At 38.7% G+C, this 25,024-nt stretch overlaps 1 protein-coding gene across 1 annotated transcript in view; it reads right to left on the bottom strand.

Moving 5' to 3' along the window:
• The window catches only part of LOC149317300 (chloride channel protein C-like), a 77,501-nt gene that overhangs the window by 2,010 nt on the left and 50,467 nt on the right, over positions 1 to 25,024 (bottom strand). Inside the window, exons 13-15 of the mRNA XM_089518856.1 lie at positions 20,537 to 20,716; positions 2,263 to 2,356; positions 89 to 184 (exon numbers count right to left, since the gene is read on the bottom strand). Coding sequence (XP_089374982.1) covers positions 89 to 184; positions 2,263 to 2,356; positions 20,537 to 20,716 — 370 coding nt within the window. The remainder of the gene's footprint in view (positions 1 to 88; positions 185 to 2,262; positions 2,357 to 20,536; positions 20,717 to 25,024) is intronic.

Raw genomic sequence — 25,024 nt, 5'->3', positions numbered from 1 at the left:
CAGAGCCGTCATAAACAGAAGAGAAAAATATAACAAACACATTGTTCATAGAGGAAACGTTTGTTTTCAGAGTTGGCTTTACTCTTACCAGATTGATGAAGAGCTGCTGATACAGAGGGTCTGTACTATAGCAGTCCAACATTATGGCCATCCGTTGCTGATCAGGCAGTTTTTCAGCTCTGATCTAAAATAGATAATACCACTATTACTTTGAGCAGTTTATTAACATTCCAACTTCCTAGCACAATGCAACTGGACTGAGTTTTTAAGAAGGAAATCTGCAAGCACAAAGGAACATTTAGATTTCTTACCCAATGGTGAAAAGTCCTGATAGAAAGTTAAATTATAGAAATATTCACCCCTTGTCTTTGAAAAGTCATCTGCTCTACTTGACTCCTTTTGTTGACTGAGAGTGCAGCAGGTGCAGCCAATTAACAGTTTACATGTTCAAAACAGCAAGATTGATTAGAATGTTATTACTTCAGATTAATAAACCAGCAGGATCCAAGCAATCAAGACCTGATATGAATGTGACAAAGTCAAATCAAGCTTTATTTATATATCTTATTTTCCTCATTTTCAGGGAGTTCATGACTCAGAAAGAAAAGGATGAGCTTCCTCATCCTGGGCTCTATAGCAGTAGCAATAGCAGGTACATTTCTATGCCGCTTATCAATGCACTTAAGCACTCCCTAAGCGGTTTACAAGGTGTAAGCTAATTGCCTCCAACAATCTGGGTACTCATTTTAGCGACCTCAGAAGGATGCAAGCCTGAGTCGAGCTTGAGCCCTTTTGCTGGTATTGAACTCGCAACCTTGTGGTTTTGAGTGAGTGGCTGCAGTACAGGCATTTAACCAATGCACCACCGGGGCTCTTTGGTCTTCCCCACTCACCCAAATTGTCTTCCATTTCTGTAAGTAATTTAAGAAATGGAAGAAGCACAGCTAACACTACATAGTAAGCAAAATGTGAAGTTATACCAACTGATGAAGCTAGCAGTGATGTGAACAGAAATGAGGGCTTGTTTACATATGTGCACATAGTGCTGAATCTCCCCATATAAGCCTGTCCAACCCTTAAAATCTTTTGGGAAGGGCTTACTCTCCCCCTTCCAGGCCCCTCTAATGATGGCACAGAAGAGAGCCTTCCCAGGGCTGATCCTAGGCAAAAGGATTTACAATGAATGTGCTGTGTTTTATATGTTTTTATTCTTTTTAATGTTTTAAAAGTACATTTTTAAGCACTGAAATAGTAAAAAAGTTCCCATGTCTTGGATCAAATATTGATCAGAATTGTGACTGCAGTCATGAAATAAGAAGTCTAGGAATGGGAACGGCAGCTATGAAAAACTCGACAAGATTATAAAGTGTAACGACATAACTCTGAACACTAAAGTGAGGATAGTCCAAGCCACTGTGTTCTCCATCATCATGTATGGATGTAAAGGCTGGGCAGTTAAAAACAGCCCTATAGAAAGAAAATCAACACATTTCAGATGTGACACTGGAGAAGACTGCTGAGGAGGCCATGACGGCCAAGAAGACAAACAAATGGGGTCTAGAACAGATTGAGCCAGTACATCATTGAAAGCCAAGATCACTACATTGAGGCTGTCTACTTTCGCCACATGATGAGGAAAAATGAATCATTAGAAAAGGTAAATGTTAGGAAAGCTGGAGAGAGTAGAAAGAGAGGGCGACCACATGCCAAATGGTTAGACCCGATCAGGGATGACATGGACCTGGGCCTGAAGAACCTGAGCAGAGAGGTTGAGGCCATGGGATCTTGGAGATATCACATGCATAGGGTCACCATAATTCAAAGTCAACTGGAGGGCAGTTAACAACAAAACTTTTGTAACACATACTGTTTGAACTCTTTTATTTTAGCTTAGGCATAAACCGCTTTGGTCACATTTTGGGAGAAATATGGGATATATCAAATAAATCAACATTACCTCCCATGCCAGCTAATATTACACTAGGGATCCTATAGTGAACTGTTGTTGTTCTTGTTGTGTACCTTCAAGTCATTTCCAACTTATGGTGACCCTAAGATGATGCTATCATAGGGTTTTCTTTGCAATATTTGTCCAGAGGAGGTTTGCAATTGCCTTCTCATAAGGCTGAGAGCATGTTATTTGCCCAATGTCACCTAGTGGGTTTGATATCTGAGCTGGGAATTGAACTCTGGTCTTCAGAGTCATAGTCCAACCCTTCAATAAAAATTAATAATCCAAAGAGATAAATTTTAAAAAATTACCTTCTGATAGGAAAGAAGTGAGCAGGGTTCAGATTCTTCCTCAGTGACCATTTCAAAGATGTCTTCATTTTCCAGGAGCACAGAGAGCTCAAGCCTAGTTTCATGGAGAATACGTTCATCAACATCATTTCATATGAGAAGTTCTGAATTGCTAAGAGACTGAGTTTTACATAAATAAATAGCAAATTTCTTTCTAGGTACTGTTTTGTCAACTTGATCTCCATAAGTAATTGGACTGCAACTCCCATCTTCACTTACTACTGGGCATGCTGGAGACTTTTGGAGCTGTAATTAAAACATTGGGGAACAACTATGCTAAGACAGTAGCCCTCATTGTGTATCAACTCTGTCCTCCTTGTAAGCAGAGGCAAAAAAAAAAAAATCAGATTGACACTAAGTAGAAGATTAGCCATACAGCTACAAGAAAGATTTTGCCTTGTGATCAGGGGCATTACTATGGAGGATGCAGGTGACATCCTAACAGGGTGACACCACTGCTCCCCAAACATCTGCCTTTGAGCAGAAACAGGCAGTGGCATTCACCTGTATCCCTTTAAAATGCTGGAGCTCAGCAGAAGAGATGGTGTGAGTGGAATGAGGCTCAGTGGGAGGAGAAAGACTCTGGTATTTAAAAAGTAATAATAATAAATCATATCTTACCATATCTTCACTTAAAACACATGAAACTATGATTATGTAAATATATTCAGTGTGTATAATATTGTAACTTAAAGGTATGATTTTAATTTTGCTAGTTGTCTGTGTCACAACCATTGCCATTACATTCAGTGATACGCGAATTACAATTTATGAGTAACATCAGTACAAAAAACATTACTAAGGATTCAGTTTTGTATGGTATGGGCAGAGTTCAATGGGGGGGTGACACCATGAGTTACTGTACCAGGTGATGCCAAGATTAATGATGCCATTGCTTGCGAATAGGAGATCGCCAGGTGAGACCCTCAGTTTTTATTGTTTTTTAGTCTTCCAACTGCCCTTTGAGATAGACGTCTTCAGGGCTAGCAGAACTAGGTACAGCTCCTTTGACTGAGAAAGCACTGGAAACTTGCATTGTTTTCTAATATTTGTTTTATTTACACACACAAAGACAAAGCCAACTGATTGGCCACAATGGATAGAAGAGACAAGGCTGAATAGACCTTTGCTCTGATTTAACAAGGTACCTCTTAGGAGATTATCACACCTGCAAATCCCACCGGAATAGATGTGGGATTAAAAAGTCAAAACCAGGTATTATCACATACAGCTGAGGCTGGGCGAGTGCAACTCATCTGCAGCCCTGACCCCAGCTGTGCTTATCCAGCTGCTTTTCAAAAACCAGAGCTTGCCATTTTTAAAAAGCCACAGGATAAGATTGACTGGGGTCTGGGCTGCAGATAGGTTGCACTCGCCCAGCCTCGGCTGCGTGCAATAATACCCGGTTTTGACTTCATCACGTAACAGGATTTGCAGGTACGATAATCTCCTTGGACTCACAGCATGGATGTATAGTAAACTAGATACTGGGAGATTTCCTCACTGGGACATAGAAGCAGCTTAATAGATCTTTTATATGGTTGCTTACAGGCAAGCATAGATATGATCTAAACACAAACTGATTAAGGCTTTATTCAGTTTCTCCTGAAATCATTCAAGTAGAGTTTTAGTAGGTAGACTGCATTAGGAAAACCACCAGGAACTGATGAAAAATCATTAAGTTTCCTGTGAAGCTACAAAGACCTTTCCAATATTTATTTTCATAAGACCTCTGGAGACAGATCAATCCAGTGTCAGTTTTTCAGCTGAGATCTTAGCCATTATTTGTTCTTTGACTTCAAAGAGATGAATGCTCTAGTATAGTTCATGCATAATGGTGAACCAAGAATCTTGCTTATGAAACTACAATATGCATGATCCAAGTGCTAATACACTAGTGGTTTTTTTTTTGCTTGTTTTTCTCCTGCTCACACAAGTGAGTAAATAAGACTGTCACAGATAGATTGGTGTTCATGGTTTATTATGTCCAAGTAATACAGGACACTTTGTTTAAAAAATAAAGCTGTTTTTTAGTTTCTCGTATGCCTTTTCTGTGCTGCTGTCTGTAATGTTTGTGATATGTTTCAATATTAAATGTTATTGGTATGATATGTTGTTATGTAACTGCTTTTTTAATCTAATAAAAAAAATTGATTGCAAAAAAAATAAAGCTGTCTAAAAGCTGGTTTAAGAATACTAGTTAACTTGTACACAATAATCGCACCATAATCCCTGTTTTGGATATCATCCTACTTTATCCTACCCCCTTTGTTTACCTAAGCTACAGAAGCAAAACAGAAGTTAGGTGTTCCCCATCCCTGACAGAAAAGCTCTCTATAAATAATTATCTGAAATAGGGGTGGCACTCCTGATGGTTTTTAATTGAAGTTCCCATAATCTTTACGTAATAATCTTTATAAATAATAGTATTTATGCTAAGCACAGTGAAACAGGACTAGTGAAGTACAAGTTTGTGGTGGAGAGAGGCATAATTACTCAGGATGCTCTTGTTAGGTAAAAAATAAAATGTGCATTTATTGTCACAGGAAATCCATCTTCAGACATGAAAGGAAATAGACAAAAGCAGTTATCCTATTCGTAATTACAAGAGCCCCTAAAAGCAGGATGTCATGTGAGGGTGTATACTAGGAGCCATTATTAGGGCTGTAGCCCCATGGATAGTGGAAAATGCTGGACGTTGCTATCCAACAACAGGTGGAAGATTGCATGATTCCCACCCCTACCTTAGAATGATCAATTGATTTTACTTTGCTTTCCTCTTAAGGCAATAGTGGTTTCAAGAACTTCTGATGCACAAAACAGCATTTCCTAGCACTCTTGAACTGAAATTGTGCTCCATAGTGTATTATAGTCCTAGTAGTTGTTCATATGTTCTGATATAATGTGCTTGATTTTATCTTGCATATTTTATGGAAAGGCATCTATCTAAAAATTAAAATGGGATGGCTATTCAGGAAGCCTAAAAAAATAAATAAATTCATCAGACAGTGAGCATCTGACTGTTTTCAGTCATGGGAAGGAGTGTGTGATTTAGAGCATCAAAACATATCTTTTGGACTACAGCCCTCAGATTTTCCCATCCATCATTGCCACTGGTGCAGAGGGATTCTGGCACCTGTAGTACAAAAATTAAACTGTGTACATTTAATGAAATATGTTTATCCAGTCAACATGTAGAGGATTGAATCTCCAATACTTTTCTTGCTTTAGATCATGGATTTTCTTCATTTTGTGTGGAGTAAGGTACAATTTATTGTAAGCCAACATGGCCACTGGCTGAGTAATTTAGGAAATTGTAGTTGTAGTGTTGTTGTTTTTTAAATAAATTTCCTCTGTCCCTGCTACAGGCCCACAGATGTCTTTTAAGGAGTAAAAGAAATATGCAGTTTTGCACAATGCTAAAAAATAGCAACATTTATTTAGCATAAGAGTCTTGCTGGTAAATTTGGTTGAATTCCAAATCCTTCCACATTATTTTGAAATAAACCCAGTAGGGATTCACATAGGAACCAAGCTCGGAGAAGTGAAAGAAGAAATCCGGATAATGAAAAACGCACATGGACATGCAAGAGAGAGAGAGAGAGAGAGCAAACATAATGAAGGGACATTTTGGAACACCACCAATGAAAAACCATCCAAGGCTATTAAACTTGCCACTTTCAGGAGAAAAATGATCACCCATTATTTCACTTGGAATTGCAAAAGTCATGCTTCAGAAGCATAACAAGATCATTCTTTGATGTTAGATACATCCTTCCTATCACATCATCAAGACTCTAACACAGCAGCTCAAGCATGTTTCTTGCACTATATTTGAGGCTTAACAGGAAGTTTAAGAGATCATATGGTGAACTGGAAATTGTTCCTCTGTTCATTATTTATTTAAAAAGGAAGAAACTCCTCTAGGAAAGAACCTCTTTTCTAAACTATCTTGGCAAGGCCTTGCAGTACTTTACTGCAATGCCAAAACAGGCGTTACAAAGACACCTAATTAAGTTAACATAATGGACTATTACCCAACCCTCTCACATAAGATGCTTTTCATTTCTGGATACTATGTCAACATGGAAGCATGTTCCACTGTGCCTCTTGAGCTGAAATCACTGTACCTGAAAATTTATATAATTCTGAGTGACATAAGGAGAACTTTCTGAAATTGCTACAGAATGCTTACAAAGCAGATTAAAGCTGTAGTCCTCTACCTATCCGCAGTACAAACAGTACTGAGTGTAAATGCTGGATGATTGCTGCCACTTGGAGTTTACATATGAGTGGCTTCATGACGCTTTAGCGGTGTGGTGTTTACATGCCGTATGCCGCCAGAGCATCATGAAGCCAGCTTTGGGGTTCAGCAGGCTTGGAAAAGCTGACTTTTTGCCAGCCAAAAAAGAAGCGGGTCTTTGTCACTCAATTTTTCACTGGCTTCAAGGCAGATTGGGGCTATGCCATGTGGTTGCCGTGGCCCCAACCCATTTTCAGAAGGGGCGGCTTCAAGCTGCCCCTTCAGGGCTGTCTGTTTCAGTTGATAATTTGTTCAAAAATAATGTTTAATTTGGGTCTCTACATTTTGCAGCTTTTGTTTAATTAGGACCCATGAAGAACATCAATGAAAGATGCAGAACAGATAATAATCTTTCTGGCCCATAGATTCATTTTTAAAAAAAAAATGCAGCAGCAGTATATATATTTTAAAAAAATCATTTTGTACTTTCATTTTAGTTTTCAAACAAAATCCAAACAACCTGTTATACTGAATGTTAATTTCTCAAATACACAGAAGATTTTTATCATCATAGTATTAGTTCTGGATGTTGTTGTTGTGTGCCTTCAAGTTGTTTCTACTCATGGTGACAATAAGGCAAATCTATCATGGTGTGTTTTGTTGTTGTTGTTGCAAGATTTCTTCAGAGGAGATTTACCATTGCCTCTCTCTGAAACTGAGAGAGTATTATTTATTTACTGTATTTATACCCCGCCCTTCATCCCTAAAGGCTCTCAGAGCGGCTTATCGAGTGGGTTTCCATGGCCAAGCAAGCATCTGAACTCTGGCCTCCCAGAGTTCTAGTTCAGCACTAAAACCACTACACCACACTGTCTCTCTTAGTTCTGATTCTTGTTGTTGTTGCTGTTACTATTGTGTGCCTTCAAGTCATTTTTGATTTATGTCAACCCTATGGCAAATCAGTCAGAGGGTTTTCTAAAGCTGAGAATGTGTGACTTGCCCAAGGTTACCCAGTGTGTTTACATAGCCAAATGGAGATTTAAACCCTCGTTTCCAGAATCATAGTCCAACATTCAAACCACTATGCCATTCTAGCTCTACAACAACCATATTTACTACTCAGCTCTTGCTCTAGTTGGGAGGACAATAATAGAAAGAAAAGATTCAGAAGGGAAAATGCCTTCAAAGTTTTATGAAGGTTTTAATAAACTGTGCCTTTAAAAACAATCAAGCAAGCTTAACATTCAATTTAAGACTATTCTATTATCTGCTTAAGCTATGGAACAAATATGATCAGTCTTTCCATACACACTAACTAGACCTTAATGCATATATTTGAATCCAGCTTTTAAAAACAACCTGTACTTACCTCAAAGCCACCCACAGGCTGCACTCTAACTACATATGTTTTTAATTCATCTCTCAGGGTTTTAATTCACACACTACTTCACCCCTGTTCATTCTTAAGCTGTGTATACCTGCACAGCTTTTTGCATAACAATGAACGTCATTTTACGTTTTAAAGAATGTGGAGTATTGTCCTTGCTCCATCAAGTCTCCCCCCCCCCCTCGACGGCAATGGCAGCTGGCTGATGGGGTTTTAATTTTTGATTTTAATATGGTTGTATTTTAATATGTACTGTGGTGTATTTGTAATTGTATTATTAATATGTTGTTCACCGCCCTGATCATTGGAAGGGCGGTATACAAATAAAAATTTTATTATTATTATTTATTGCCCCAAGCAGGGCCGATCCAAGAAAATGGTACATAAAATGTGGATACATATCAACAACATGATATGATTGCTGTCAGTCTACTGCTTATTTTCCATCTGTCAGTATTAGCCCTTCCAAAAAAAAACTTATTCAGGATTATTCACCACAAAAGGTAAGAATGTGGATCTTAGATAAGGGACTTTTTTAAAAAATGGAATATCACATTTGGAAATCTCCTACACCTCCAAGAGTATTGCTTATTGGAAAACATATTTAGTATGGATCATCAGTGTATTAAGATGGTCAAGTAACTGCAATGGGCACCCAATTTGCACTCATTTGTTTATTTTATATCCCACCTTTGTTCCCGAAAAGGAGCCAAGATGACTTACACTATAACTTAAAAACAAACACAACTAAAATAACATGAAATAGGGGATGAGTTGTTATTAACAGCAGGCCTTGCCACTCTTAGTGCATAACATGGCTCTGCAAAATCAGGAGGTATGGCTGGATGCAAACTTGGCATTTTCTCAGCAATTTTCCTCCCTCACCATCCGTAAAATTGTCATCTGCTTGCCTTTTCCAATAACACCTCACACCCTGTAAAGTTGTGGGTTCCGTCATAACTTTTACTCCAAAGTGCACAAGTTTTAAGATGTATTTTAGTTGGAATTCCATTCCAAAATGGAACTAAAAACAATTAAGGGTATATTAATCCTTCATCAAAATGAGTTGTTGGGTTATTAACAGTTAAAAGCAATAAGTGTGTCCAACTAGTTTCTCTCTGCAGACAGAAGTATTCTGTATGTGGAATGGAGACAGATGTGATCTTTAGTTATTGCATTTCCCTCCTTCCTGCAGGTAACTGTGTGCATGACAACCCCACAAAATCTGTTCCATAGAGGGTTACATTCCACCCAGCTCTTAAACTATCTGTGTTTCTTGAACTGTCTAATGTGAGGTCCATCATTTTCCTCTCCCCAATGTGCAAAGAGAATAGTGTCATATTTTTGCCTATTGGTTATTTTTTTCTTTCCTGGGAACTCTTCAGGAATCAGCAGCTGGTGACTAATAGACATCGGTCTTCAACTGATCTGCTTCCTTTGAATATTGCCTCTATGTTAGAGTGGATATATTTGGATATGAACTATCAAGTGGCCATTCTCCATTTCACTAAAAGTGAGCCCATTAACCATATTTTAGCCTTTTTCCTGATGATTCCTAGAATCTCCTTTCAATGATAGTACCACTATAGCCTGTCTACCTATATAAAGGATATTAATATTGTTGTGAAAATACCTATTTTTATAAACAGTAAAATAAATATTGTTGCTTGGTCCTTTTAAGTTTAGTAGCTGTGCAACCCAACCAGTGAAAGCAGATGCACATACTCAAATAATTGCTCTAAAAATTTGTGACTAACATAAACAAATGCTAATAACTCAGCATACAGTTCGCAATAATATTGTTTTTGATGGCAGGCTATTATTGGAGAGGCAATGCCCTCCTTTTGTCCTCTCCCTGTAGATTTACCCCTTCTACTTGACCACCTAAAAAGTGCGGTAAGCAGAGGAATCCTGACCCAGAAATGTTTTCCTCCTCTGAAATTCTTTTGAAAAGAATGTATTTTCTATCAAATTGAATGAGACTAGTTGATCAACCAATGGAAATAGTTTCAGGTCATGCAGTTCTATTTATACATAGAAATAGCAATAATCTTATTGTGAATGCTGTAACATAGGAGTGGGGGCAACTGCAGGAGGTCCAGGAACCAGTTTTCTGCTCTTAAGAACCTCCAGGGGCCAGAAAGCCTACACAAATGCCACAAAGCAAAACAAATCTCTAGAAAAGGCCAGAAATCCACTGCAAGTTTAGACAGACAGATAACCTTATGGAGGAGAAAGTCCTGAAACCTATTTAACTGGGTGAATTGCTGCTTCTGGAGGGAGGCTGGAAGGATCAAAGGCCGCAAAATAATCTTGGAAATTGAAAGTGGTCTTAAGGTTACACTTTACCAACTACTGTTCTAACTACAGTAGTCATATTGCACAATACATTTTGTGTGTAAAAAGACCCTGGAAACCAATCACCCAACCAAAGAGTGTCAAATCAGTTTTGTACATAGTCACATTGTGATCAGTATTTCAAAGCTGCTTCATCATCCATACATGGTCTATGGGGGTAACTTTTCTTCTTTTCTAATTAGCTCCTCAAAATCTACCAAATGAAGCCAAGTATTTGTATAGAGGCTCACTGGGACAGACTTTAACAATAAAAGGGTACCTTTCATCACATGCTCTTCCAGGATTATTATTTTTTTAATGAGAATTGCACTTTCGGCTTTTTGAACAAACGTTTGCCCCTTGTTTCCCCATTAATTTTCTTTGTTTCAGAATCTAGAGAGAGGTGAAATTTGTTGCTGCTCTTGTTAAACAGATTGAAGTCAGAGACATCTGCTAATCTACTGCAGTCTTCCAGATAACTACCAGTAGATCTAATCTACCTTTTGCCTGCCTTTATTTATCTGAGAAAATAATAATTGAAAGGACAGCCTTATATTATATTCAGTTCAACCTAAAGATATTAATTTCAGTTACAAAAATGTCTCTTTATGAGACATTTGCAGATTGAAGAAACTTTGCTTTGATTACCACACTGAGGAAGGTCAAGGAAATTCCTAGACAGAACTGTGGTTTACATATCTTCTCCTTGTACCCATATTTTTCTCAAGCAGTGTATAATCAAAATAAATAGTTAAAATTGATGAAAGATGCTTGTCCACAAGTAAATTTAGTTTTGATTCACTTTGCCAACCAGAGAAAAAGAATGCCTAATAAACAGTTATGAAATATACAGACAGGCCTTTGGATCAATTATTTCTCCTTTAAAAGATGTTACTGCATAAAGCAGCTTTAAGATTTCAACTTTGTCATATTTTCTAAACGATGATCTGTTCGATTTACTTTCACTTATGCGACACTGCACTTTACTGGAGTGAAAGCATGTATTAGCTAAACAATGTAGTTTGGATTTAGTGTTCCCATGCATCATTATAAAAATGTTTCTCTCAGCAATAGCATCATTATTGTTACTAAGTACAGCTGCCCTGCCATCTCTATCACAGATAATAGGAGAAATTTCTTACCAGTATATGAACTAAGAAACTAATTCAAGAGTATGGCTGCATCCAGACAAATTTTGGGATCTAGTGCTTTCTTGACTCTGAGTATTCTCCAACTATGATTAGAGTAACCTCTCCAAGCCAGAATTGCAAAGTAGAATCAAACTGGCTGGATCTCATACCTTAGAGGAATGACGCAAGATGCAGTTCACTATTTCAGAGATTGATAAATTAGCTGTGAATTAAGAAACATGTACTAGAGAAGAAATGAAGAACTGATTTGAGATTTAATCTGGGCAACTACAATGAAATACTATCTGTTCAAATCCCACTGCTGCTGTTCCTGCAGCATTAGGTAGAAGATTTTAAGTGCAATAGTGTAAGAAGGTTTTAAGTGTAATGTGCACCATTTTGAAAACTGATTTGAACGTAGGGCCTTTTTCTCTGACATCAGTGTTACAGGCCAGGCTTGTTCAGCTGGCAACTTTGTGGTCTGGGAGTAAACCTATGAAGTACAGAATATAACATGAGAGATCTTGTAGCACCTTTGAGACTAACTAAAGAAAGAGGTTGGCAGCATGAGCTTCCATAGACTTAGGTCTACTTCCTCAGATGCATTTGAGGAAGTAAACTTAAGTCTATAAAAGCTTATGCTGCCAACTTCTTTCTTAAGTTAGTCTCAAAGGTGCTACAAGATCTCTCTACATACTATTCTACAGACTAACATGGCTATATATTTGAATTCTAGAATATAACCTGGTGTAAGCTATAGGGTATAGAATATATGAGGTAACCTATAATACAGAAAACTGGTTGTATTACAGTGTGTGTGTGTGTGTGTGTGAATGATAATCTGGCGGCAGTTTAAGTCTAGAAAAGAAACCTATGAGAAGGCAAATAAGGCAAATAAGAGATATGAGCCGATGTGACCTATAATAATCTCCTAGCAGATGTAATGCCTGTTAAATTATAATAAAAATGAGAGGACATCCAGTTGATTTGACTGAGAATAACCTGTTGTGTTACCTAATTAGACCAACATTAAATTTTGGACCCAATTATCAACTACATTGGGTGACTCTAAACAGTGTGAGGTAACTCATGATGTCACCTTCCCATTGACCTCCTTCCATAGAAAGGAGAAGTAGAAGGGACGACTGAGTGACTGTTGTGAGCATCAGAGTACAATGAACAAGGAAAGGGCACACTACAAGGATGCAAAGTGAGGTGAGGGAGGGATTAAGAGGGAAAAGGTGTGGGCTGGTTAAGCAGCAGTGGCAAGAAGCAATGAGACTTTAAAACAGGTTTTCTGAGGGGTATTATTGCCCCAAATACCCTGAGGGCACCAGATACTGTCGGATCTCAGAAGCTAAGCAGCAGGATAATCTCTGGCTAGTACTTGAATGGGAAACTGTCAGTGACTTCCAGATGCTGCACACTATCATATATTTCAGAGGAAGGAACTGGCAAAACCACTTCTGAGTCCTCCTTGCCTAAGAAAACTCTATGACATTCATGAGATCACCATGTCAACAGATGACTGAAAGACACGTCCACACACATTGTTGGTCCAAGGTTACATGGTAAATTCCATGAGCAGTTATTGGTTTGGGTCTCTCTCCTCTTGGACTTGTTCACACTGGTTCCCTATACTGATTCTCTCAGATCAATTGTAACTGTTAAAAACTGTATAAAGATTCAAAAAATATTGGGGGGGAGGACAATTAATGTGCTAATTTGCCTAATTATTGTATTAATGGTGCCCTTAGAATTATGGTCCCCAAATCTGAGAAAGTAAAATATGACAACCCTGAAATATCAGGAAATGGCCATCAGTGTCCTCCTCCCTCAAGTCTCTTCTCTATGGCACTATTTTGTTTTCTAAACTCTAGCTGCTCACTTGGGTAAGACTGCTATGTGGGGATAGGTGAGTGATCTTTCAAGCACAAACAGCCTAGGAAAGCCTTTAGAGTATAATTGTAATTATAACAAATGAGTAAATATGTGAGTGAGGTGAACTTTTAGACACAAAAAGCATAGCACTTTACACATAAGGTTTTTAATGTGTTTTTTTAATCAAAAGGAACCCACATGATGAGTAAAATATATATTTTATTTGCAAGGGCCGATTGTTGGGTAGGATCAAATTGCCTAAGAAAAGGAGGAGGAAAACGCTTAAAACATCCCTTGATGAGAAAAATGTCATTTGGATCAAGAAGGAATAGCTGCACCAAGTACTGCCACAAATATTACCATCTCCTGAGACATTTGCCCCATCTGGATTGTAGGTGTCAAAATGCATTTTATGGATTATAGATGCTATCAATAAAGGTTTATGAAGTTTTTCATAAGACTCAGGAGGCCCTTTCACACTACACAGTTATAGCACTATCATTCCACATTGTATGAAATCCAGGGATTTGCAAAGTAGGGAGAGGTATTCAGAATTCTCAGCCAGAGAGTTCTGGTGCCATAAAAAAAGCTCCAACACACACGCAGAGGGAGAGATTCCATAGGATGGAGCCAAAGCAGTTAAAATAGAATCATAGTTCTATAAATGTTCAGCCTGAAAAGACCGCTCATCTCAACTGATGAATACAGATTTTTTTTCTTTAATTAATTTATACCCCATCTTTCTCTTGGCATGGGATCCAATATGGCTAATAATAATTTTAAACACAGTTCAGCAAAAATTATTGTACAAGTTTTTTAAAACAAACAAATTATTCCATTTAAAAAGCACATGGTTAAAACAGCTGAAATGTATTTATAATATTATTATTATTATTATTATTAACCTTTATTTATAAAGCGCTGTAAATTTACACAGCGCTGTACATACAATCTTTTAGTTAGACGGTTCCCTGCCCTCAGGCTTACAATCTAAGAAGACACGACATAAAAGGAGAAGGGAGTGGTGGGGGGGAATGGGATCAGGTCCAGCAGTTCTTCTCCACCTCCGAGGCCTGGACCAAGGCAGATGGACTGGAGGAAGGGCTTGGCTTCTTAATGGATGGTATAATATAATTTAAAAGATAATAATGATACAAAATAATAATTTTATTAGTGAAACATTGTAATTTGTATTAAGAAAGATAATTTAGTTATACATGAAATTGTTAATCTCTATTTTGGCAATGCCAGCTAAATAGGCTTGAGACCTTTAAACTGACACTGCTCAGTCCACCTTAACTCTTTCCTCTTTCAGTATACAATATATTGGCAGCTCTAATTCCACTATACACATTGGCTGCTTCACCTCACGATTTTTAAAACATCTACATGTAAATCAATTTACCTCCATTTATTTAAATATGATTGCTTACTGGATATTTCATGGTAGCTAGTTGTATCTCTGCCTCATGGCTATGTCACCACAATTCCTAAATCAACCACTGAATGAATCATATTGCCAGAAGAAATGCAATTCAGATTTTCCTTCTTTCTTCTTTGTTTAGTCCTTAAGTAAACCAATTGTAGACTATTACAGGAAATTGTTATAACTTTATTAAATTAAGCTTCTAGAGAGATATAACAACCAATGGTAAATAAGAAAGCTTTTCCCCCCTCTATAACACTATTCATGGTAACTGTGGTAACTGAAAACATCTGAAAAGATTGGAAAACTGGTCTTTCACTCTATTTTTCTGAAGCTTTGCTTGGGAGAGCCCAATACTAAATTACTTTGGTGTGTTTTCTTCTATATCCTCTTCAGACCTCCCATAAATGAATTGCAGGCACTTTATATTTAATTATCCTCAGCAAATGGGGTTGAAGCCACTTTTAAACGCCATCCCTGAACAAAGAAATTAGTTTGCATCTTGGCAAGGCCACTACTGCCCAGTGAAGATATTATTTCCATATACATCTACATATGCTGGTCCAGGTGCTGATGCAATGTCTGCTTACTGCAGCTCCTATTATCTTCCACTGTCTGGTAGATTTGAGGAACCCCTCAGTAGTACAGCTCCTGCCTCTGGTTCAACCATAGTTGCAACTCTGTCAAATGAAATTAGTACGTATTTCTTCATGTCCTTAGAAAAGTGATACCAGGGTCAGAGTAAGAGATATCCAGGGTTGGATCCAGATTGTGCTAAATTAGCCATGATGAAGCTAAGTTAACCATGACTAATTTGTCTATTCATTTCAGTGGGACTTAAAGCATGACTAACTTTAGTCTGGATGAAAGCATGGGCGAGGCAGGGGGGGGTTACAGTAACAAAACAAAAGTAAATTTTCCAGGCTATGCTCTAGATCAACACACTGTCTGCTATTCATAGTAAGGGGAAATTATGGTTTCACTATATTATCTTTAAAAACGAAGTTTAGCCATAAGAATTTCAGCCCCAAATCAGATGCTGATTTCTTAATTTTGAATTAGCATATTACCAGACAACACCAGATTACTTACTTAAAAGTAAAAGTAGTCCCCTGACATGAATGTCTAGTCGTAACCAACTGTAGAGGCTGGCACTCATCTCCATTTCTAAGCCGAAGAGCCAGCATTGTCCAAGGGAACAATGGGAAGTGGGACCTGTCTGTCTACTTACATTTACATGCTTTCGAACTGTTAGGTTGGCAGAAGTTGGGACTAGTGACAGGAGCTCATCATGCAACAGTCAGGCCTCAAACTGCCAACCTTCTGATTTTCCGATCATCAGAATTGGCATCTTAACCACTAAGCCATTTAATAAATGTACATTCCACTTTTCCTCCAGTGATCTCATGGTAGCATACATGCATTCTCATTCCCACAACAGCATCCATGTGAGGTAAATGGGTCACTGTATGGGTGGTTTTCATGGTTTAGTGGACACTTGAATCTGGGGGCTTGCCTACAACTAGTGGGAACCCTCATACTCACTCCACAGAAGCAGCACAGTTTCCCAGTTAATAGCAACTCTGGTAATGGAAACTCGCTGTGGCAAAATTAGGGTAACTCAGAAGAAAAGGGTGGTCCTATGACAATCATGTGTTCTACAGTGTGAAGTATTTCTGGCCACATAGCTGTGTCCTTGTCATCAATCCAGATTTTCAAAGAAAATGCGAGTATTGCCTGCAAATCCTGTGGAGCATCATGAGCCTTGGTTGCAGCTGCCTCAGGGTGAAGCACAGGGTTTCCTGCCAATGTAGACAAGCCCTGAATGTTCCCAATCCAGCCCTTTAACCAATCACTGTACCACACTAGTTATGCAATTGTCAGCATATCATCTTCCTGGCTCATAAACTTTCTTGTGTGTAAAGGCAGCTCTCAAAGGTCAGGATGTGTTTGCAACATTACATTTCCTTCAACTATCCTCATTTGGCAACACAGTCCAGATTAATCCTCTGCCATCCCACTATTTCAGATGACTTTAAAATGGTATGATTTCTGTCTCTTCCTCCAACTTTCCTCTAAACTTATTTGACTTGATGCAAACTGACTTTAAAGTACAAAGGTAGCTTGCATTCAATTAACTTTGTGGGGGACAGACAGAATCTTGGCCTCCCCAAGAGACTCAAGCAAAAGGGGCGGGGTTAGTGGGGCAGGACATCCAGAAGCAGGAGGTCCGGGAGCTTCCAGTGGCTGAGGCTTCTGGGGGTGGGGCTTCCCTATGCTGGAAATGGCATGCATGCTGTCCCTCCCCGTACTGGAAAAGGATGGGACCTGGAGGCAGTCGCATTCCTGCACAGAAACCCTGTACTTCACCCTGTAGCAGCTGCAACCAAGGCTCAGGATGCTCCTCAGGATTTGCAAGCAATACTGGCATTCTGTCCCCTGTGCATGCCACTCCATCACCCCGAGTGATGCTCCATGCCTCCCACATGCTTCATGCCCCATGTGCAGACTGCACATAGGGGACAGAGCATGCGGGTGATAGAACGCCCCCCCCCCCCCATGATGCTACTGGTTTGTACTCATGCCATTAGGCATGAACCATGCCTAATTGTGATGGTTTTCATAAATGGTAGCTTGGTTAGGTACTGTGAAATAATTTTCCCCTCATAGAATTACAGTGTAGATTTCAAATGTACAGTTAAACTTCCATAACTATCTTAAGAGTCCGTTGTTGTTGTTGTGTGCCTCCAAATCATTTTCTAATTATGGTGACCCTAAGGCAAACCTATCATGGAGTTTTCTGGGACTGAGTGTGTGGAGCCCCCAAAATCACCCAGTGGGTTTCCATGGCCAAGCGAAGAATTGAACCCTTATCTCCAGAGTCATAGTCCAACACTCAAACTACTAAACCACAAGGGCTGTCTTAGAATCCCAACATTACCTTTAAAAAGAACATTTTCTTCAGTGCCTATGAGTGCAGAGTTATCATTCTTTGCAAATTTAAGTGGAGATTTGATACACATCTCCACCTTTTCACTGCCATTGTCTCACAATTTGTTGTGATATTTGTACCCAGTTTTATGTGCTCAATTAACTTAGGGTATATCCACACTGCAGAATTAAAGCACTAGTTCGGTAATATTTCCACTGACCTACCTCTATCCTACAGAATCCAGGGATTTACAGTGTGGTGAGGCACTAGTGCTCTCTGACAGACCAGGCTGAATACCTATATATGGCTGTGAAAGCTGAACAGTGAAGAAAGCTGATAGGAAAACATCAACCCATTTGGAATGTGGTGTGGAAGAAGAGTTCAGCAGTTGCTACCATTCTCATTCTTCCAAATTCTTTCTCCCCAGCAGCATTATGACGGACTGAAGTGAGGTTGCAGTAAACAGGCAGTCACATGTTAGTGGAAAATCAGCCATAACTCTTCATTAGTTATGGATTGCACTATTTTGGTGTGACACTTCAGAGAAAGATCTAACCATTAGTCTGACTAATATCCACTCCCCACACCTCATCCTGGGGAACCTTTGAGAGAGAGCAACCTTGTCAGCATTGAGATATGCATTGGTCATGTGGAATATTTCCACCATTGGAGTATGAGTCAGGCATGTCATCCCCTAAGCTAGGCTGAAGCTGTGTAACCCACCCCTAGGTTCTCTGATGGGGAACCCTACATGCTGAGTAATGGGGTACTACAATCCTGACAGCCAGCATGGTGTAGTGGTTTGAGTGTTGGACGATGACTGTGGAGACCAAGGTTCGACTCCCAGCTCACCTGTGAAAACCACTGAGTGACCTTGGGCAAGTCACATTCTCTCAATCGCAGAGATCAATCGCAGAGAATGGCAAAGGCAAACTCCCTCTGATGAAACTTGCCAAGAAAACCCTGTGCTAGGTTTGCCTTGGGATCATCATAAGTCAGAAATGACTTGAAGGCACACAACAAAGAACCCTGTTCCTTCTTGAAAATAGATTTAGATTAGTGCCTTCATTCTCCTTAACAAAGTCTGTAGCAATTTCCTGTTTAGTCTTTCCAACACCTAAATTGGTATTTCCAATTGATTTTGCTGTAATACAGCCAGCAAGATGCTGTACAGGACAATGTGAGGCCAGATGGCGGGGGGGGGGGGGGCAAGAGCCTTTCGGGCTGCCCCTCAGTTTATCAAATGGGGAAAGAATCTTAAACAAAATTGGTTGCTCATGATAGTTTGTTTGTTTTTTAAACAACAAATCTGTTACTCAGCAGTCTTTTCTTAATATGCTTAACTGGACAAGTCTGAGAGTCACTGAGAAAAATAAAGAACAAATAACTGTACACTTTTTAGGGGTTAAAAAAAAGATGGAAGGAAAACTAAAACTGAAAACCATTGCCAGGCACTGTCAGAAACAGCATGAAGCGCTAGAAAGCAACTGTATGCAATCCTCCGATCCTCATTACAGAGAGGCAAATTAATATTTTCTCTACAAGGAATGAACAGTGAACAAAAATGAGTTTTACAGTGCAAAAAAAAAAAAACCCATTGCTGTCCATACAATATATTTTGTCAATTTCTTGTTTATTTCCTATAGAAAACAGCATTGTAGTTGAGAAATTTTCTCCACCCAATTTCTCCTCCTCCTTTCCACCTATCTTTTCAGCTTAGGTTTCTTGGGGTGCTTATAGTATTATGAAATTTTGAAACTAAAAATGAAATTGTGAAACTGGTAATTACTGCATCTTCAGATGAGAAGTTAGGGTCTGACTAATCTTTCAAAGGGTACATATAGCTTCCTGCCAGCCTGTTATAAAACTGGTGAGGATCAGCATTTTCGTTCTAGACTCATCCTACACAACAGAAATACCATCGTAATTATAATCCCAAATCACAGTGGTTCTAGAAATCCAGAGTGCTTGATAGACCATTATACTTTCTAGCCTTGTCCTTAGATATTTGTGCCCTTTGTACTGCCACTTAGCTTTTGTACTTCCATAGGCCTGATGTCTTAAAGAATAGCCAAATTATGCATTTAATAAACAACAAAAATATTTACACTCTTATACTCTCTGTACAATGATGGTATGTATCATAGTGATTAGAAAAAAATTGTTTGGCTTTTTTGTTTGTTTTTCTAATTCATGCTTACTAACAGTTATGGGTATAAGCTTTCTTATGTTTTGCAAGACTGTCATGAAACTGCCTTTTCCACCTATAAACTGATACTGATCAAGAAATCACATCTGTTTTGATATGAATTCTTTGGGGAATGGAGACAATCGCACATATAATAGCATAAACTGAATAGTTCTGTTCCCTTTTAAAAAATACCAATATCCATTGACACTTTTCTCTCTTGAAGTGGAAATGCCTGATGATTTTAGATCCTGCCTACTGATGCACATCATGACAAAACATTTTAGACTTTTTTGACATGTTTTATCTTGAAAGAAGTGAACGGGAATACAAGTAAATAAAAGGGAGCTTGCTGATTTGTTTTTGTTTTTGTTTTTTTCAAAGACATTGGATCAGGTTCAGTTTTACAATCAATTTGACCACACCAGTCTTTCTGAACCATTTTTTCTAGCAAGGCTCTCCAAGTACTTTGAGGAGTTAAAAAGACACAGTAATACAGAGGAATACAGAGAAAAGCTTTCCCAGACAGTACTGTGTAAAAATATGCAGAGCAGTTCCAGCCTATGGAAAGAATACAATTGTAGATGTCAAACTGCCTACTTCATACAACACTGATTTTTGTAACAAGGCATGTTAAAGTCTTCTTTCTTTGTTCTAAGTGCTAGCCTGAGGGGTCACTTATCTTCAAGAAAGAATGCAATGGTGTCTTACCTTGTAATTGTTCCCAGGAACACCTCTGCTTGATCTGCCTTAGATTTGCAAACCACTGGGAATCCACTATGGTTGGTGTTGGCAAGGAGCTGAGCCAAGAAAGCAACATTTTCCTTTAAATGGAGAACCCTGACGTGACGCTTCATGACATCTTTGGCAGCAAACAATTCCAGGTTTAACCTGAAAGACATAAAGCAGGCAGACAAGTATTTATTTAGTAAACAGGAAACAATGAGTGCTGTACTATGTTAGCATTTGATGACTTTATAATGTGCTGGAGAATTATTTCAAGCTACAAATAAATTGGTTTTTATCTGTGAATATTTTGTTTAAAATACAATTAGCCAATAAAGTAATTATCAAGCATGGCCGCCTGCCTAAGAATAAGATGTATGATACATCCAACCAGATGAAAGCAACAGTTTTCTAGAGGAGGACAAGAGACATTAATCAACTTTCAAACATTGGGTTTTAAGGTCCTAACTGAAAATGTAATCCTCTGAAAATCACATTCAGGTTACAAAAAGTCCTTTGAGCATGGGGGAGAATGGGAAGAGGACCTAAAAATAAATCTGGCTTTCATAATAATGAAAGAACAGTTGAAATAGCTCAGACTAGTTCTTTACTCATGCTCAATACCCTGCCTATGACAGTGGCCACAGATGACTGCCCAAAGATGCTGGAAACTATGTTCACAGATATCAGGGACCATTTATGTCACATTTGCCCTACTTATAATGTTCAAGCTGTTCATAATAAATTGTTGGCTGACCTAATGATTTTGTGGAGCCACACCGCCAGAGTATAAAAACTGAATAGAATCTGGTGTCATTAGAGGAGATTATTTATTTGCCCTGATATATTACTTACAGTGGCCACATGTCATCATTTACAGAAAATAGTCCTCTAGGTGAAGAGCTGTTGTGGGGTCCCCTTTTCTGTCAAAAGGCTAAAGTGGCTAGTGTTGTTGGGAACTGAAGCCCAATGTTTGGGTTTTAGTTATTTAAAGTTTTTATAGTGTTTTTTACCTACTGTACATTTGCTTAGGGGTAGGCGGTGGGTTGAGAAGCAATAAAGAAATGCCTTAAATAAAATAAAGAAGGAAAAAAAGATAATGAGACATGAGTGAAAGGAGAATGCATACCTTGAAGAAGCCCACCAGATTCTAGCACTAGGATAGCAGACTAAGCAGACACTCAGATCAACTGCTCAGAACCTTCCTCAGTACCCTCTATGGTGAAATGTATCATGCTCCCATTAAATTATAATAATTCTTTCTAAATTTGTATCTACACATACAAACATATATAGATTTTATTCAAAACTGTCTCCCTTTTTAATTATGTATAAAAGCCACCCTAATCCCATCCTTTCTCCACAGAGCTCTGGACACCTTTCATCCTCCTCCTGTCCCCCAACAACCCAGTACTGTACTTTAGACTGACCACTGTGTAATAGAACCAGGGCTCATGGGGTCAAAACCCCAATACACCCCTGTTCCTTCCAGCTTTCATTGCAATCTTTGCAGTAGCTACAAGGAAAGTGTGGGGGGTGTGTGTGGTGTTGTTGTTTTTTCCCCGGAAATATTGTATAACTATGAACTATGCCAATTTTAATCCAAATATTTTAAGGTGGCTTCATCCTGACTGGACAAGACCCATGAGCTTTGTAAAAGATATGCTCCTGGTTGAGGTGAAAGTTGATAGAATTTGAATGTCAATACATTTACCTGCATTTTTAATTCTCCTTTGAAACATCACTATACAGCTGGCATGATGACCACTATACCAGTGAGGCTAAGAGATGGCAACCAGTCCAACAACACTCAGGGTGCTTCATTCTGGGTGAGAATTTGAACCTGGCTGATATTTACGGGCTACTTTCTTGAGCCTATGAAGACTTGAACACAGACTGGCTTAAGTATGCTAGGTAATACTTACTGATCTATATATCTTATTCCTACTCCTTATGAACTGCAAAAGAGGCAAATATATGTCAGAGTAGGTTATACTATTTCAGACTGCAAGAAGAAGTTCCCTTAAGTAAATAATGTACCATACCCTGTCTCTTGAATTCTTTGCACATAGAAAATTAGATCTAGAAATAGCTTCTAGCCTGTTCCCTGAAATGCTAAATTATCAGTATACAGGGGAAATGTTCCATGGGAAATTATTCAGCCAACTGCGGCCTGAGCACTATAATTCAGAAACAAGGGTTCTGCTTCTAGAAAGTAGGATTTAAGTGTGATCCTCAGCAAAATAATGTTTCTTTGGCTGAAACTTCTTTATAGGACTAGAAGCCTGTATAGTTTCGTCTATACGACTAACATTACTCTGTCCCACCAAAAAAAAAAAATGGTCAGGGGAGGAAGATTCCTAGAGCTCTGTAGTGCCAACTCTCTCAGGCTATACAGACAAGAGGAGATGTGGCTGTTCAACTACAAACATAGACAAATGAATACGTAAATGTGAAATGTGTTTGGGTTAATTTAATGTGTGTGTCATTTGCTTCCCTAAAGAGAATTTAAAATATCATTTGTTTACCAACGGCTAGCTGAAAGGATGTGACATGGCATTCCAGATGCACTCTGTTAATGATAGAAACCACATATAGAGCAGAAACAATGCAAAATATTTGAAGCATTTCAGAAGGCTTTTCATACACATGTGCACAAATGCACGCTACTCTCAACTATATGGAGGTACATTAACAGGCTGACAAGGAAATCATGTCCACAGACAGATCACTCTCCAGGCTAATACAACAACTGGGATTTTCCTCCTTCATCCCTAGAGGTTGGCCAAATCAGAAAAGCCACACAACTGTGCACCCATGCTGAATGGGATTACATTTCCCCTGAAATCTCAGGCTCACAGTTTAGGTGTTCTCATGGACTCAACTCTGAACCTGGATGCCAAGGTTTCAGCAGTGGGCAGGAATGCATCTGCACAGCTAAAACTAGGACACTAGCTGCACCTGTTCCTTGGGATGTCAGATCTGGCTACAGTGACAAATGCCTTGATTGCACCCATTTGTACTATTGTAATGCACTCTACATGCTGCCTTGGGAAACTGTTTGGAAACTTCAGTGAGTCCAAAATTCTGTGGCCAGAAGGCTAACTGAGGCCAGTTACAGGGAGCATATAACTCCCTTATATGTTTAAAAAGCTGCGCTGGCTACCAGTTCATTTCCAAGCACTATTCAAAGTGATGGACATGGCCTACAAAACCCTAGTCCAGATTATCTGAGAAATCATATCTCCCCATATTAACCTACAAGTCTCCTGCCACCACCACAGAGTTGGGTGAAGAACACAAGAAAGAGCCTTCTCAGTGACAGCTCCACACTCTGGAATTCCCTTTGACTGGAGAACAGGATGTCCCCCTCCCTGCTCTCCTTTTGCCAGCAGACCACAGGCTTTTAATGTGTAAGCAGGAAGGCTTCATATTGTGGGTTGATGAGTTTTACACATATTCTTATATTCTTCATTTATTTTTAAACTTTTATATGCCTTTTACATTATTTTGTACTGTTTTAATGTGATGATTTTAAATTGTTTTTGCAATGTCATTGTCAGGATTTTTGTGAGCCACCTTGGGTCCCACTCTGTGAGAAAGGTAGCATACAAATGAAATAAATAAAAAAATAAATAAAACTTCTTGGTAGATTTTTTTTAAAAAAAATGTTTCAAATTAAGAGAGAAGCATCTATTTCAAATTTAAGAAAGTCATGTGATATACAATGAAGGCTATGTATAGTTGTTACAGTCCATATCCTTTCCCCTTAAACTATAAATAATGATTTGACATCAATGTAATTTTATTTTAAATAACTTTGCAGAGTTAGGATTTGATGTTTTAGATGTTTTCCTATGTTTGGGTGTACCTTCAAGTTTCCCGACAACTTATGGTGACCCTATCAATTTCATAGGGTTTTCTTGGGCAAGGAATGGTCAGAGTTGGTTTTGCCAGTTCCTTCCTCTGAAATATAGCCTAGAGCACCTGGTACTCATTGGCAGTCTCATATTCAAGTATTAACCAGAGCTGACCATGTTTAACTTCTGAGATCAAACAGGATCTGGTACCTTTACGCTATTTACATGTTGTTAAATTTTTTCTATACCCAATGGGCTTTGAGATCAGGTCTGGATGCCCTGGTTTCTGATCCATTAGGTCAGGTGGTCAATATATGTTGGGTGGTCTATATTAGACACAAGGCTGAAAATTATTATTTTTTTAAAGAAAAAAAAAAGCCTCCCAGTGTATGAAAACTTATCAAAACACCCCAACCACCCAAAAACCTCCTAGAATCTCTGTTTTCACCAGCCTCAAAATGATGTCTGGAAGTGTCACTTCTAGTTGCCATTTTGAGAAGAACTGTGATGAAAACAGACATTTTTTACATGCTGTGTGGGTGTGTGATCTGCAAAGAGGTTGGAGAGAAAATGCCCACTAGCCAGTATACAGTTGCCTAACCTTGAGTAAATA

Source organism: Sceloporus occidentalis, unplaced genomic scaffold, assembly GCF_023333645.1.
Source record: "Sceloporus occidentalis isolate IW3139 unplaced genomic scaffold, rSceOcc1.0.p SCAF_3, whole genome shotgun sequence".
In the NCBI taxonomy this organism is placed as follows: domain Eukaryota; kingdom Metazoa; phylum Chordata; class Lepidosauria; order Squamata; family Phrynosomatidae; genus Sceloporus; species Sceloporus occidentalis.
The sequence above is the reverse complement of the archived record's forward strand: the minus strand, read 5'-3'. Positions and strand labels throughout refer to the sequence as shown.